This window comes from Cibotium barometz, chromosome 61 (assembly GCF_041138505.1).
Source record: "Cibotium barometz isolate CiBa-2024 chromosome 61, ASM4113850v1, whole genome shotgun sequence".
In the NCBI taxonomy this organism is placed as follows: Eukaryota; Viridiplantae; Streptophyta; class Polypodiopsida; order Cyatheales; family Cibotiaceae; genus Cibotium; species Cibotium barometz.
In genome coordinates this window covers 12,444,677-12,459,757 of record NC_141106.1, presented here as the reverse complement: position 1 = coordinate 12,459,757, position 15,081 = coordinate 12,444,677, and the positions used below count along the sequence as shown (strand labels likewise).

Here is a 15,081-nt window from a genome sequence, read left to right as displayed (position 1 = left end):
GACGTCACTGGTGAATCGAACTCAACCTAGTAGTAGCCACGCCCCAATGGATGAATATCTGCGATCTTTACAGGCGCACCTAGTAGGCTAGTCTGAAGAAGATCCCTGAGTTGGCCATGCGCGGGGCGGCTACCGACAATCTTGCATACCAAAGTGGAGGCCTCTAGGGATGCAACAGTCATAGCGAGAATCTGCAAGTCCGCTTCTGAAAATGATAGACAAGTAACGGCGGCCTCAGTCGGGGGAGACGGAGCGGGTGCCAAGTCCCCCTGGGGGCGAAGACCAGAAGAGGCCGAAATTTGCCGAAAGTAGAGAACTACCCACGAGCTGAGGGCTCTGTCGACGACGACAGAGAAAAAACAAAAGGGGAGGGAGGCGACAAGGCAAGAGGCACGAGCGAAGCGGGGGGGGGGGGGGGGGGGGGGGGGGGGCACTGGGGCGGAAGAATGGGGGAGGCGAAGGCGGAGACCGGGGAGAAAAGGCAGGTGAAGAGGGGGAAGGGGGCGAAAATGAGCGGAGGGCACAAATGGTGCTGGCGGGCAGGGTGGCAAGGGCGGAGACACGGGGGGCGGAGGGGGGGGGGGAGGGGGAGGACAAGCAAGGAGAGGAGGCGAAGACGAAACGGGCAGGGGGGCAAGGGCTGGGCAAGAGCAAAGGGAAGGGACGAACGCGACGGCAAGCAGGCAGGTGCGGGGGGAGCTCGCAGCTCACTCGACGATCCTGCTGGGTTTCATTATGTTACCATCATGTTCACAAGTAGTGCTGGCCCAACAGGCTCATACATATGTAGCCCACAAGTTCAAGAAGCTTTTTGCTTCATGCACATATTGTCAAACAAACCCCTCTAGAACAAACTATCAATACTACGATCCGTGTCACCCACTATTGATTTGGGTATTCAATGATGCTTAAACACATGTGCAAGAAACAAATTGACCATGTGCTTCAGTTTAATGATCTTCCGGACCGGCAATGTGACATGCGAGGGATTGATCGTGTAAAACAACCTTAGCCTTAACTAAACTTTACTTAGAAACACTTAAGAGATATAGAATGGTTTCAATGCAATGCAATGGTTATAACTGAGATCTAAAAAGATCTATGATGATGATGATGCTGACTTTGACTGAAAGGTTCTGAATGTTGACTTTGAATGCTGGACTGTTGTACTGCTGAATGCTGAACTCCACACCTTCCTAGGGTATTGAGCTGAAGACCACCAAAACGATGGAGAGCTGACAGGGCTAAATGATGTGTCATTCCTTTTATATGTGAATTTACTGCTGGTCAGGTAGTACATACTGCTGTCGGCCTACAGAAAATGTCCACGACTATGAATAATGCCAGTCGGCTGGTTGAAATGCCCTGTCGGCTTCTGAATATTTTCACGACTGGCCATAATGCCTAGTCGGCTGCTGTACACTCCTGTCGGCTGCCCACAATGCTGGCTTAATGCTTGAATGCCATGCTTAATGCTCACTTAATGCTAAGAATGCTATGCTAAATGCTCATGAATGCCAAGAATGCCATGCCACATGTACACCAACTGGGTGTGCATGTGACAGGCAAGAAATGAGCCTTCTTACTGAACCTATCCACAATAGTCCATATAGCTCTCTTCCAAGCTTCACCGGCCATACATTGACGCACATAAGCCTCAATGTCCTTCGGCAATAGTTGGCCGAAAGAAATACTTTAAAGCTTGAGGTGCCGACAAATTTTCTCTTCGTGGAAAAGTGAAACCGATAGGGGACCCTGAACGATTGAATAGTTGACCAACACTTCAAATACCAGATACATAACATAAAGACAGCGGAAGAACCATATAAAATACAAATACACCGCATTGAGCCGGAACGGCCGGCCCCCCTAGGAACTTTTATATTCACACAGAAGCTTTTACAAGATACCAAGGTGCGGGTGCATACAGCATCGGATTTTCCACAAAGCATCAGCACAAAAACTCTTGCCTAGAACTCAGTCTAGAGCCAAGATACAAACATAGCTTTAGAGGCTGTCCAAAACAGTCCCCAAAAATCAGCTCATAAACCATCCATAAATCAGCCCGGTACGGAGCCAAAAGTTGCCCCGAACTCCGTGCCAAATCAGCCCCAAAAATGGGTCTCAGATCAACCCCCGAAGAAAGCCTCAAAGCTGTCACAAACAGTCCCAATAATCAGCCCCCAAAACACCGCCCTTTTGCCTGCTAGGGCACCAGGAAAAAGACTAGCTGACAAACCACACATGGGGCTGACTGTAGGGATGCTGCACGGCAACTTTGTATTGCTGTACGATTGTCGTACTGCTGCTGAACCATTGCTGCAGTGTACGACCAGCACAACAAAGAGACGAGCCAATTGGCTGCTATACTGTGTGCAGCCAGTCAGAAAAGAGGAAGATAAGAGCACCACTACTGCAGTCGACCAGCCCCAAACCAAAAGAGAATAGGAATTCAGCTGCAGCTGGTTGTACGGCCAGCGAAGCAACGAGAGAAGTCCAAAATGCTGCTGGTCGCTTCTGATCTCATGCCCCTCCCCTCCTATAAAACAACCCCCTCTTCCCCTTTTAATAAAGTCGACCAGCTCTATTTATAAGATGGTGCTTTTCGTTTTTGCCAAAAGAGGCTGAGTATGCCCAAAATATCCACTTTTATGCTTTCCTTGGCTTGTACTCCAAGTTTTAGCCCAATTGTCCAAATATATCAGCTTTTATGCTTTTCTTGGCTTGATGCCGAAGTTTCATCTAGGTGCCTCCTTTTGTCTACCTGTCCAAGCCCAAAAACAATAGTATGTCCGGCCCATCATTAATGATAAGTGAACACACCGACTTATAGATATTATAAGTCACTTTATTGGATACAATCCCGTGCTGCATGGCCATCTTTTCAGGCCAAACCATGCCAGTAAAATGCTGTAGCTTTCTTCTATGGAAAATCCCCGTTCACACCTTGGTTCCAAACAGTGTGTGAAACACTGTTCAAGACTGGTGAGAGGACCAAATTGGTGACATCCCCTCCATCTTATAAGACAGTTGTCCGCAACTGTATAAGCCTGATACCACTGAAATATCCTTCGAATATAGCAAATCCACTGTCCATCAGTAGTATTACATAATTCTAGATCCACGGTCCGAAGTCAAATACGGGCACAAGAGCCAACCGTATCAAGAAAACTGTATCCATATCCTGAGTCAACTCTAATAATAACAAGACACAAGCATAAGAACCAATTGTGTCCTGAATATCCATAAATCCATAACAGCTTTTTTGAATGTTCAGATATGCTGACTCCTTCCCAGAACATAAGTACAAAGTGAGTACCAGGATTGCTAGTCCTCAAAAGGATCACACCATGTCAGGCTGCATCTGCCATACATGTACTATAAGAAAAGCACACCGTGTCAGGCTGTATCTGCCATACATGTACTGTGAGAAGAGCACATTGTCATGTCAGGCTCCATAAGCCACACATGTTCTGTCATATCAGGCTTCATAAGCCATACATGTTTCCGTCATGTTAAGCCTCATAAGTCACATATGTCCTATCATGTCAAGCTTCACAAGCCACACATGTTGTGTCATGTCAAGCTCCATAAGCCACACATGTTCTGTCATGTCAAGCCTCACAAGCCATACATGTTCTGTCATGTCAAGCTTCACAAGCCATACATGTTCTACCATGTCAAGCCTCAAAAGCCATACATGTTCTGTCATGTCAAGCCTCACAACCCATACATGGTACCATGTCAAGTCTCAGAAGTCACACATGTTCCGTTATGTCAAGTTTAACAAGCCACATATGTCGTGTCATGTCAAGCTCCATAAACCACACATGTTCTGTCATGTCAAGCCTCACAAGCCACACATGTTCTGTCATGTCAAGCCCTACAAGCCACACATGTTCTCTTGCCATGTCAGTAGGCTCACACCAGAGTCCTTCCTGGGGATCCATCCACATACACGCAAAAGGAATGTGCCATGGCATGATCGATGTGAGAAATCCTTCTCTACAAAGTCGCCAAAATAAGCACATGTTCGCACAAGCTAGGGAAGCTCAACTGGCACTCTATTGTCCAGGACAACCCTGCATATCTTCGAGCGCAGAATACTTGCCATGTTGGTTTCAAAACAGCTCATAGACTAGAATCAACCAATCCATGATACTGATAAATAGTTCATAGTTTTGTAACCGCATATGCAACATCTTCTAGCGTCCCATACCACTAGAATATTCCCCATATGAGATCCTTGTGTAGGCGACAATTCTAGCATCCCATACTGCTAGGAGCCTCCAATACACAAGACCAAAACCATAAACTATTTATTAAAATCATAGATAAGCCTTTTCCAGAATCAAAGTGTTTTCCAACACCTTTCAAAAGAAAAAAAAAACTTCCCTGAAACACATCTCACGATAGACATGAGAAACATTCTCCACTTGCATCAGCAAGTTCAACATGTACAAAATTCCAAATATTGGCAAAAAGCATCAACTTGGTAAAACTCGAAGTATACTTAGCTTTTCTTTGCCAGGTTCGTCGTGAAGCCAAAATTAATCTCTCTTCAGCATACACATAAGATACCTTGAGATACAGCTCCATATAACTCACTTGAACAAAATTTGATTCAAAATCCAGAATAGTCCATATGGAACAAGTGCTGAACACGGGCACATAAAACCAACTCCATACTTCGAGGATCAATTCTGTGAATCCATAAATCCTTATGCCAAGCTTTCTACTACTCATGCTCTGGACACACGACTGCTTCCATAAGCTCAATAACCAAACTGTTGATCATTGTAGTCCCCACTTTTGATCTTTTCTCTTTCTCATTGTTGGAAGAAAGCCTCTACTTCCGAGAAAGCCTAGGCTTTGATACCAATGAATCCGATAGGGGACCCAGAACAATTGAATAGTTGACCAACACTTCAAATACCAGATACAAAACATGAAGTCACAGTGAAAGAACCATATAAAATACAAATACACCGCATTGAGCCAGAACGGCCGGGTATACATGTATGGCCCATGGAGCCTGACATGATGAAATTCTCTGGGACTAGCTATCTTGGAGATTTTTTGTATTTATGTTCTGGGAAGGTTCCGGTGTTTCTTCCAGTCTAGCTGCACTCATGTGTGTGCATGACTTTGATTTTATCTTTGGATGACTTGTCTTGTTTGCCTCAACAATGCCTGCGTTGTCCATGGGACTAGGACGCCTGGGCACCTTGTGGACATATATGTGCACACCTGTTTGGGACTGACAGGTGGTCTATATGTGTTTTGCAGCTGGTAAGTATTCTCGAAAACTCAATTTATAGCTTCATGAGTTCACATGCTAATAATTATTGGTGTAGGTTCACACTCACTTATAAGTGACCGGACAACTTATAAGTGAGTACAGATTGAGCAGGACTTATTTAATACACGTGGCCGCCAAAAGCTGGGCACTAGACATTATTTGGACCTCCTTCAAGTAGGCGCCCCCTTCTAGACCTAAAAAGCACACGTGGGAGCTAAAACTAGCGGATGAGCTCTAATCTTGAGTAAGACTCCAGTTTTATGTGAGGCGCCTGCTTTTTCGGGTGCATGGGAGCTGGTAGACTACTTCTACGGGCTGTTTACAGCCGTCTATCGCGACAAAAACCTAACAGGTGCATGGGAGGTGCTGGCCGACCCCTTCTGCATGTTCTCCACTACTAGCGGCTGATTTACAGCTTGAATAGAGGCTGGACAGAGGATAAAAACACAGAGGAAGAGCTGGTTGTGGGCATCTGGACAGTTTTCCTTCTAACCGGGGGCTTGCAAGCTTGTGTGCAGTTGTTGGTCAATTTCTTCTGAGGCTACTGAGGGCTGGTTGACTACTGAAAACAGCCTTTGAGGGCTGGTCGACTTGCTCTACGAGCCAGACAGGAAGAAGACGATGATGTTGAGTTGTCTCGGGCTGATGTGGGAGTGCTATGGACTGTCCACAATTGTCCTGCATGTGCTTGATGCCGGGAATGCTCACTTGTGCTGAGAATTATCAACAAATTCAGTTTATGTTATGTTTTCTTGTTTTCATATTGTATTGGAAGAAACAGGTGCAGCCAGTGGTGAACCCTGGGCACCCGCAAAGTTGTATTGGAAGGAGACTCCTTTTTGGTAATCTGGGGGGGGGGGGGGGGGGGGAGGGGGGGGGGGGGGTCAGCCCATCTTCTGGCCCCTAATGTGGTGTACTGTGCAAATTCGTCATCTTGATTTATCTGGCATGCTTATGTGTATTTTCAGATTTCATGATTGATAAGATTTTCCGTGTACAGTTGCCCTTCCGTTTACAAAGATAAGAGCACCACTTCTACAGTCGACCAGCCCCAAACCGAGAGAGAATAAGAATTCAGCTACAACCGGGTGTACGGCCAACAAAGCAAGGAGAGAAGTCCAAACTGTCGACGACAGGGCAATAGTTCGCTACCTCTTGCTTCTCCATGAAACTACTCCTGAGCCGAGGGAAAAATTGTAGCCTGATGCAGATCTCCTCGTGTCTGGATCTCCTCCCCAGTCTCAGTCACTCCAACCTTGGAGTAGAACTCGTTTCTTCGTTTCACCTCTAGTGGTGTAGAAGAGTCCAAGATCCTTCGTACCCTGCAGATACAGCAAGATCCGCAATCTTGTGTCCCAATGAGACTTCAATGGCGTCTGCATAAATGAGCTTAACATCCCCACAGGAAAGCTCAAGTCCAATCTAGTGTTGATGAGCAACCAGATCAATGAACCAACCAGCTTCCGGTACAGAGAGGCATCAACCGGCTCACAAGGATCATTCACTGTAAGCTTCGTGTTCGGGTCCATCGGCGACATGATAGACTTGCAATTCTCCATCCCAAAGGCCTCAAGCAACTCATGGACATACAGCTACTGAGAGACAAAGAACCCCCTGTGGGTCTGCCAGATCTCCAATCCCAAGAAGAAGTGGAGTAAGCCTAAATCGGTCATCTCAAACTCCTTCAACAAGGCAGCCTTCATCACTACAATGTGCTCCGTATGACCACCGGTGAGAATGAGATCATCCACATAAAGAATGATCAATGTGACCATACCATGTTCCCGAAAGAGAGAGAGATTGGAATCTGCAACCAATCTCTGAAATCCAGTCCGTAGAAAGAAGGAATCAATCTTCTGATTCCAAGCCTTGGGAGCCTGCTTAAGACCATACAAGGCCTTCCGCAACTTGTAAACCATCCCCTTTAATCCTGGAACCTCAAAGCTTGGAGGTTGCTCAACATACACCTCCTCTTGCAAGTCACCATTAAGGAACACAGATTTAACATCCATCTGAAATACGGGCCACCGCTGAGAAGAAGCAAGGGCAAGAATGGACTGAATCGTGGTCATCCTCGCTGTCGGTGCAAAGGTATCCTCATAGTTGATGCCAGGCCACTAAGCATAACCCTTAGCCACAAGTTTGGCTTTGTGTTTGTCCACCGACCCATCTGACGTATACTTGGTCTTAAAGACCCACTTGACAGTGGACAACAATGACAGACCTTTTCGACGGCCTCAGAACCAACTCCCAAGTGTTATTCTTCTCAATGGCATCCAGTTCCACCTGCATGGCTTTCCTCCAAGAATCTTGTGCAAGGGCTTCCTTGACGGAAGTGGGCTCTTTGTCCCGCATGATACGAGACATCAAAGCATAGTTTACCTCTAAAGCTCCACTGAATGACTTTTATCACGAACTCTATGCGATCTTCGAGGTCCGTCCTGTGTGGTCCATTCGGAGGGAAGCTTCGTAACACTTAGACTCCCGAAGGGTGTCTACCAACCACCTGGGTACTCCAACAAAACACGGAGCCTCTTGCTGCTGCAGGGGCTCATCTCCAGCTACGGGCTCAACCTCGTCAACTGAAATTGAGGCTGTCCAACTGGAACAATCGATTGGGAATCATCATCAGAATCATCTGGGTCTCCAATAAGTGGTGGCTCATCAACAGTGGAAACCGGAACATGCTCATCAAAAGTCCAGTTCTTAGGCTCAACTACTCCATTCTCTGAGGGAGGCGAACCTGTATTGGCCAGCTCCTGCTTGATGCCATGTTCCGCACAAAACCGCATGAATGCATTGGACGAAAATTCTCTTCCTTTGTCAGCCCTAAGAGTCTTTATCTGCAAGCCAGACTCTTTCTCCACCATCACATGCCACTCCTTGAACCGAGCAAAAGCTTTGTCCTTCTGTGAGAGAAAATAAACCCATGTAAATCTGCTACAATCATCAAGCAGCAACATAAAATACAAAGAACATCCCAAGGATGCTGTCTGTATAGGTCCACACAAGTCAGTGTTTACCAACTCCAAAGGTTTCGAAGCCCGCCTGGAAGCCTACTTCGGAAAAGATTCCCTATGCTACTTACAACGAATGCAAGAACTACAGCGTCCTTGCTTGCTGCCAACATCTGGCAAGCCAACCACCATCTGGTCCCGGAAAGCTTGGCGCAGCGCATCCACATTCAAGTGGCCAAACCGAAAGTGCCACAAATCACCAATCTGAGAACCTGTCAAAGAGCAGAGTGCGGAGAGTTTGTATATACCATTCTCTACGCCGCCTTCCCAAACAACCTAGCCAATCGTGCGGTCCCGTGAAGCAACAAAATGCTCCTCAAACTCCACCCGGAAGCCGGTCTTGCACACCTCATGCATTGACAACATATGAAAACCAAGTACGGGAACGTAAAGAACACGACAGGAATGCTTCCCCCCTCTGCCATCGGGAATGATCTCCATCCGGCCCTCACTGTGGATCGGTATGGTGGAGTTATCGCCAATGAAAATGCGACCCGACTCCCGTTTCAGATCCTAAAAGAAGTCACGGGAAGGAGTCATGTGCCTAGAAGCACCACTATCAAGAATCCATTCCCGAGTATCCTTGGCGGTGAAACCAACTGCCTCCTCGCTTGAAGAAGACGAAGCATCGGTGTCCAACATCTCCAAGTGCACAAAGGTGGGAGTCTTTGCAGCTGAAGCTGAAGAAACAGCACTCTTGCCAGTCCGCTTGGGACACTTCCTCCAATAGTGGCCTTTCTCGCCACAATCATTACAAGTCCTCTTGGCCTTCAGTTTCTCTCGGTCTGAATCGGTCTCAAAAGACTTCTCCGATGAAGACTTCCCTTTGCCCTTGTTGTTGTTACGGCCTTTTGACCATTGGCCAGTCAAGGCCTCAAAACCTCCGCCCTGTGGAGAGTTCGTGAATCGCTCTTCGTTGGTCCAAGACCATGGGCACAAGCTCCTCCCATGTGATAGTGCTGAGCCTGCCACTGGTGGTGATCAAAGAGGAGTAAAAGGCTGAGTACTGAGAGGGCAAATGTGACAACAACGTTATGGCCATATCCTCTGTCGATATCTCTTTCCCTGCCTGGAGGACTTCCTACTGAAGAGCCTACAGCTTGTTGATGTGCTCCCGCATCGTCAACGACTTTCCAAGATTCATCGCCCACATCTGAGCTTCCAAGGAGATTCTCTTCATGGGTGATACCCAGTTGTAGAGAGAAGCCAAATGCTGCCAAATCCCTCTGGCCAGCGTCATATGCTTTATGTGATTGATCACCTCTGGTATGCAATTGAGAAAGATGAAAGAACGGACTCGGGCACTAACACGATCCCATAACTGTGCTTGTGCCTCCCATTCCTTCCGAATAGAGGGTAACTCCCCTTCTTTCAACTCCGGCCGTGGAACCCCAACAACAATGAAATCAGCCAAGTCATAGGACTCCAAAACAGATTCCATCATTACCTTCCATATGCCGTAGTTGTTCCCGTCCAATTGGCGGTCCACCGGGAACATGGGGAGTACCGGGATCTTCACGTGCTTCTCGGCCATCTCAAGGGTTCACAAGGTCTTGTGAAGGGGGAGTGAGTGGGAAAAAAGAAGAAGAAGAAGAAGAAGAAGAGGCTGCAAATAGAATGCAAGGTGGCTGTCCAACGGTGATGGCCACCTTCTACCCGATCTCCAAGTCCCGTGCAGCCTAGAACAGTCTCCAATCAGCACCTCAATCAGCAAACCCTTGACCCCCAGTGTCTCCAAGCTTCAAGCCGCCTGGGGCTATGATACCATGTCAGAATGCACAACGGAAATGAAGACAATTGCTGTAGAGAGCAATACACAAATGAAAGAGAGAGAGAAGCTTGTGTAACTCTGCTATATACACCAATAAATCCCGGAAATATACAATGATGAAGTGTGTGTGCAAGAGGCCATTTTATATGGCCCCTGGCTGCTGGTCGGCCAGCTCAAAGACAGCCGACAACAGCCCATGACCAGAAAAATCCAGTCGGCCAGCCTACTGCTGCCCTGGTGCCCACGACCTCTAGAAAAACTCAGCCGGCCAGCAAATCTGTAGTCGGCCAGCAGTTGGATACAGTCGGGCAGCACCAGATCACATGGGCAGCACATACTCAGTCGGCCAGACACCTGAGGGCAGCCGACAGCCCACACACAGCTCCAGAAAAATGGGAAAAATGGGAAGACACCAAAAACGGGCACCAGATCACATGGGCAGCACATACTCAGTCGGCCAGACACCTGAGGGCAGCCGACAGCCCACACACAGCTCCAGAAAAATGGGAAAAATGGGAAGACACCAAAAACGGGCCAGCACACCCACAACAGAGGCCCTGACATAGTGTATAGACAGGAGATGACTGCTAACAGAATGGATGGATAAAGAAAGCAGCTGGCCGCAACCCGGACTTCAAAAGAAGCTCCTATTTATTCTAAAATGCCAAGACTATTAGCATGTCACCAGGCTTGCGAAGAAACGTTGCATTAAGCAGGTCCAGTTCCGGTTAAGTAGGGTCACCAAATACAGTGGCATGGGGTGGGATGCTCACTCTTTGCAACGGCACCCAAGAGCAAAACTTTTTACGAAAAACAAAATAGGTTAAGGCCTCAAAAACTGTGTAACCTATCCAGGCCTCAAAAACTGTGTAACCTATCCAGCTATGCAATCTACCCAATCATATGGATAATAAAATAAACCCCAAAAAAGATGGCTTTGAAGATCAATGCTGCAACTACAAAGCTAAAATTCCAAGATTCATACCCATAATGAAATTAAGAAAGGAAATTCTCTTTAAGTTTTCCTGAATGAAACCCGTTACAAAGAAGTGCTAAATTGAGCCTACAAAAAGCAAAAGATAGTATCATACCTTTACAAGATTGCCTTGGTTGACCATGTCCCTTAGCTTTGAGCTTAGAAGACGTCTGAAGTTTGAAGGCACTGGATGGTGAACCTGAAGACCACATTTTGCATGTCATTAGCTACCTTGAGGGATGGATTAAGACAAGCCCAGTCAGTAAATGTTGCTCAGGAGCAGAACAATGGCCCCAACGTGAAGTAAGGACCTCAATAAAGGATGCAATTGCAGTTGTGCTGCAGCCATTTGGATCGTTCAAATCATTTATTGCATTGATAATCAGTTCTGTGTACCTAAATGATGGAAAAACACAACATATATAACATAAGAACAAGGAGGATAAGTCCACTATCTCCTACCGCAAAGTGAAACCAGCAAATACACAATGTCGCAAGTATCTCGTTTATTTTATATTCCTTAGTTGGTCTGTAAGGCACATGCATAGAATGTTGATATGGTTGACTTGGGATGTGAATGCCACATCATCGTGCCATGCCATAGAGTTAGTTACCTGCCAACACTTTAAATCAAAAAAGACATCGGTAAGAATTAGGACCAAGTTGATGAATGTACAAGGCTGTGGCCTCAGGAGAGGCTGGTTGCAAGCCGCCACCACAATGGCAATGGCATGGTTATGCTTTTAACACCTAGAAATGATGCTCATAACCTATTTTCCCAATGCCAAGCTTAACGTGATGTCGCAATGTAGCATTCCAAACTATTGTGGCTTCCCCAATGCCTTCCATCGACTAGCAAGTTTGTATGCAGGCATCTCAATAAGGTTGAGAAGATGTTCTCCTTGGCGAAACGGGTTGGGACTTTGCCAATGCTGAGGTTTGACACAAAAGTAGGGTTGAAAATTAGTATACAGCACACCCTCACTAGGTTCCAATGGCCAGACAAGCCTCCCTCTCTTTCCCCCGTTGTGGATTATCTTCCTTTGGTGATAAGTGCAAGAACAGAAAGGGTTGCAAACTGCTGGCTGTTGCTGAATATTCCTCATTTTGCACTCTGAGGCTAGAGAATGGATGGCTGCACATTGCAGAAGGCTCTATCTGACGCACCAGTCAAAGAGGGGGCTACTTGTCCTATAGATAGGCCATCTTCTGACCCCCAAAAACCCCCATTCATCATTCATCCTCCGCCTTTCAAGTGCACAGTTTCCAGCTATCAAATACCCCAGACCCAGCCCTAAACGCAGCCTGAAATCTAGCACAGAAGATTATAGTTATCAGGTTGTAGTGTGTTTCTTGCATTCTAGCAGAGATTTTCACATGCATTCCCAGCCCATAAGATCAAGAAAGCCCCATGAGGTAGTTGTTGCACGGTTTTACTCAGTTTTTACCTTGTACGTTGCACTCTTGTATCATTGCAGCAAATACTCCTTGAGGAGAGGGGAGGCTGGCTGATGGGACCCAGCACTTCGTGCACTCTATCAGTGAATCTCTCTTAGAGTCTAGCTTCTGTGTTCCTTGCTTTCTGTTTTAACCTGCCAGTTACATCTCTAACCCCTAGTTCCACAGCCTCATCTTCTCGGAGGAGCTCTGCAGCAGGTGTGTGACAAGGAAAATGTCTGCCACAACATTAATAGCAGCAAAGTTGCACACTACCTCAGGACAACAGCATCTAGTGCAGTTCTTTAGTATTCAACCCTCTTGAGCTGCACAAAAGGTTAACCGGCTATGGACAATATTATTACATGAGATCTACGACAGTTCCAAATCCCAATACCAAACAGAACACATAAGATCTTGTCCAGTTATCCAAACCATAGAAACCCTTGTCCCATGTGTAAAACAGTGAGCTTAAATCAACTAGAAGGTTTTCACGCAAAGATGATGACATATTCTACCTGTGGTCCAGCAACTTTCTGTCTTTGGAGCTGTCTGAAGAGGCCAACGCCAACGTATCAGCAGTGCCATGAGTTTCCTCCGCTGAAATTTCTCCTGAGAGAACACCCATGGGGACAGGGGACATGCTTTCATCTGGTCCCTTCAAAAGACCCTGCTTCGAAAATGCCTTTGGCAGCTTCTCTCTCGATCCATGTCCACTTAAACCAACGTTCATATTTCGCCATTTGTCCTGTGCAAAATTAGAAGAAAAATAAATTCATAAACAAAGTCTACCATTATTTGTCAATGCTTACCGCTTGAATTCTCTTGATGGATTAGCATGTATACTCTCATACCACAAATACAAATGGTGCCCCAAAAACCCTCTATCCCACATCATATCATTCTAGCAAAGTTTGTGAAGGATGATGACTACATATCAACAGCCATGTCAACATGTGACATGTCAGCAGGCCATGTCATTAGTCATGAGCTAAGTGATGATGCCAGCAAGACTAACAAGTCAAGCATTGTCTCTTGCTCACGTTGCTTACTTTCAGATCCGTGTCGGACAATGTGGCCAAAACAATTGCAAACTATCGGGGTGCTTACCTTCAAGTCCACGTTGGACCGTGTGGCCAAAACAATTGCAAACTCAGGATCCTTCTGAATCGTACGCCACTTCCCTGGGCCATGTTTCTCCACCCCTGCCCTCAAGGCCGCCTCTTCTTCAGGTGTCCACTTCTGCTTTGGATTGCCCATTCACACACTCTGATGCTGCCAGAAAAAAAAGGCATTAATAACCATTTAAAACCACTTGTCAAAAACCTTTAAATCTCAATATCTGAAACCAAAAATCAAAACCCTACTCTAATGCTGGTAGATTCTAAGGCACTAGTCCTAAACTTACTCTGATGCACTCAAGGTCATCCAAATTAAAAGATGAAGCCCTGAAACTCCGCTGTAAAGGCACTCCTGATCATAGCTATACCACAGGCTTCATGCCAACAACGAACTCACAACGATTCAAAACCAAGTGCAAAGTCCCTAAGACCCCAATTCCAGGCTGCAAATGCACTCTTGAGCATACCAGAACATGTGCCGAAACCCTACACTCCCGATTTTTGAGTCGTATACAGACCCCAATACCAATATGGTACTGTACATGCATTTTTTATTAAGTTCTTGTTGCAAATGCATTCCAGTGTTCGGGAAACTCATTTTTAGTACGTACATACTTCCATTTCAATCTTGATGGGGCCAGAAAATTGAAGAGAATAGCTAATACTTTTTGAATAATAACCGACTTAATTCCTTTTTGAGAATCTCTCAACCGTTTCATCTAGCATTTTGTCAAGGTGAGGCGCTTTTGTATTCCTGATCATGCAAGCAAACACACCGAAACCCTGAAATGGCTTCTAATCATTCAGAACAGAAACCATATTTTTACCCGTGTATGCTTCAAGCCGCAGAATCTCAAAGATCAATCTTCGAAAGGATCGCATGGCGAAGATGATCGGAAAGCTCTGAGAGCCGCATCGGTGCTGCAGAAAGCCAGCAACGCAGAGCATGCAGTTCCTCCCGCGATAGAGCTTCTTCTCGAGAGTGGACACAGAGAAAATTAGCTGGCAGTAAACACAGAAAAAACTAGCGTTTAAAGGGTTCTGTGCAAGAGACAGCAGAAAACACAGAGAAAATTAGGGTTTCCTTAAGGTTTCATGTCGCAGTGAACATTTTTTTTCTATATATTTGGGATGTTTTACAAAATCCTTTTCACTGTGATTATTATTATTATTTGAGTTTTATTTGTGCTAAAGCCTTTTAAAGTGGTTTCTTCCTATATAGTAAACCCTTATTTGAGTTTTATTATTATTTGAGTTTTATTTGTGCTAAAGCCTTTGAAAGTGGTTTCTTCCTATATACTAATACTAAAAACTAGTGGCTTGACCCGTCCCTGACGGGCAAGGCTATTCTTGCGTTCATATTTGTCGATCACAAATTAGTGCTGTAGAGAGAGGTGTTGCTCTAGAGTCCCAAGGTCACGGGTTCAAGCCTTGATTACGAAAGCGATGGCATGCAC

General features: G+C 46.0%; 1 protein-coding gene across 2 annotated transcripts in view; it reads right to left on the bottom strand.

Annotated features, from left to right (window-relative positions):
• LOC147604558 (single myb histone 1-like) overlaps positions 1 to 14,748 on the bottom strand; it is a 29,144-nt gene extending 14,396 nt beyond the window's left edge. Inside the window, exons 1-5 of one of the 2 annotated variants that reach the window (XM_086794858.1) lie at positions 14,452 to 14,748; positions 13,614 to 13,778; positions 13,022 to 13,251; positions 11,378 to 11,462; positions 11,182 to 11,265 (exon numbers count right to left, since the gene is read on the bottom strand). In XM_086794858.1, coding sequence (XP_086650984.1) covers positions 11,182 to 11,265; positions 11,378 to 11,462; positions 13,022 to 13,251; positions 13,614 to 13,763 — 549 coding nt within the window. In that variant the 5' untranslated portion in view covers positions 13,764 to 13,778; positions 14,452 to 14,748. The remainder of the gene's footprint in view (positions 1 to 11,181; positions 11,266 to 11,377; positions 11,463 to 13,021; positions 13,252 to 13,613; positions 13,779 to 14,451) is intronic. The other variant, XM_086794859.1, reaches the window with a different exon arrangement.
• Positions 14,749 to 15,081: the final 333 nt, after the last annotated feature.